The 1,935-nt window shown below is 26.5% G+C and overlaps 1 protein-coding gene across 1 annotated transcript; it reads right to left on the minus strand.

Moving 5' to 3' along the window:
• Positions 1 to 739: 739 nt before the first annotated feature.
• On the minus strand, positions 740 to 1,456 carry LOC103307782. Its single transcript, XM_008180072.1, has one exon. It carries the CDS (start codon positions 1,454 to 1,456, stop codon positions 740 to 742), a length of 717 nt encoding a protein of 238 aa, XP_008178294.1.
• Between the last annotated feature and the right edge of the window lie 479 nt (positions 1,457 to 1,935).

Raw genomic sequence — 1,935 nt, forward strand, 5'->3', positions numbered from 1 at the left:
ATATGTCAAATATGAAAAACAGACAAGTGAATCTTAAAGTAAACATTATATAGGTAAAGTATCTTTACCTCTTCGTAAATTCAAAATTTAATGTTTGCGTTGACAAAAAAAAATATTTGAAAACACGTTTCCATAGAAAAATACGATCTACTTTTATAAAAAAAATATATTTTGTGATAACAGCATGATAGATGCTAGTACAGTGCTGCAAATTATATTGAACTATACAATGCAACTATCACCTGACAAATTTCTAGTTTCACTATCAATAGATTAAATACTGATCATGATAACATCTGGTTTTACACTTACCCCGTTTCTACACTTACCCCACTTTACCTTAATAATTTTAAAAATAATGTTAAATACTAAACAGTATACATATTATATATATAAATATTATTTATATTGCATTAAATTATAAATTTCAAATAGAAACATTTTTAAGTAAAATCAAAATAATTAATAAATACAATTACAATAATATACATATATACATCTAAATTTTAAATATTATTAATAATCCATTAAATTAAATTTATATAGAACCAAAATAAATCAAAATAAATAATACATATTAGTCAATAATAAGAATGTTAATAATACAAAAAATAATTAAATTATAATAATATTAAAATAATAATATAGTTATTATAAATCGATTTCCCGAAATTTATAAGAAATTTTTTTTAAGTATTCTATTTTATTTAAGTGTTTTCCTCTGTACTCATTCCACGCTTCATAAGTAAGTTGTATTTTTTTCTTTTTCCTCTTTACGTCGTGGTTTTATTTTACCCTTCTTGATTTCATTTATTTTTAGATATGATTCTACTTGTATAAGTTTTAAATTTTCAATTACGCTAGTCAGTGGAGGATGGGGTGAATAAAATTGGGAGTTAAAGTGCTTGTGAAATGATTCAGCGCAATTTGTGGTGCGAGGTGCGTCTGTTGGAGGTTCAGCCCAAATTGATGGTGGAAATGGACATCCTTCAATGATATAGTTATTAAATACATAATCAGAAAATTCGGATAAAATTGTCAAATTGAAATCTGGAGTTAAGTTTTGTAAATCAAAATAAGCATCTTCCACTTCATTTGACGGTAAAAATGGTAACCCAAAAAATAATGTTAACCATTTAGCGATATCGCATGACTGATTCTTGTACAATTTTTTAAGATCTGACAAAGAATTTATTTTTCGGTACCAAGATTGACCTAAATGAAATCTACAGCCTCTTATTTTGCTGTATGGAAATACATTTAGAAATGCTTTGTGTGCTGCGATTTCAAAATCTAAATGGATTGATAATGGTGTACAATTTTTTTGTAATTTATTTGTACATAAATGGCAAATAAAGTTCCACATAGCCCGATAACATTCAAATGATTTTGATGGTAAAAATGCAATAACAAGTGGTATATAAAATCCATTTACATATATATGAATAGCATACATTTGATAAAAATGTGATGGTCTATAAGTAAAAGTACCATCACCAAAAATATCAGAATAGTTGAAATCGCATAAAAAATTTAAATTCGTTTTACATGTAATCAAAATAATATTATTTACATTATCAACATATTATTATGTAAACTCTTCGTTTTTATTTGTTAAAATTACTAAATTAGAAATCTGTTCAATTGCTTCGTTGAGTGATTTAGGAACTGGGGGTAATATTTTTCGACGTTCTCGATATATAGACTTTCTGATATTATGAACATCAGAATGCTTAGCGGTGCTGCACGTGGAAAGCTCTGTACGTATTATTTTATTAGGTCGTAAAGTTAAATATTCACACGCTTTTCTTTTACACCTATCTTGAACGTCCAGTAAGTTTAAACTTTTTTCAGTTTCCGGATCATGGGTATGGCTGTCATTAATTTCGGTTAACTTCGTTTTTGAACTATTGGTTTTGACATACGCACTACAGG

Source organism: Acyrthosiphon pisum, chromosome X (genome assembly GCF_005508785.2).
Source record: "Acyrthosiphon pisum isolate AL4f chromosome X, pea_aphid_22Mar2018_4r6ur, whole genome shotgun sequence".
NCBI classification, from domain to species: Eukaryota; Metazoa; Arthropoda; class Insecta; order Hemiptera; family Aphididae; genus Acyrthosiphon; species Acyrthosiphon pisum.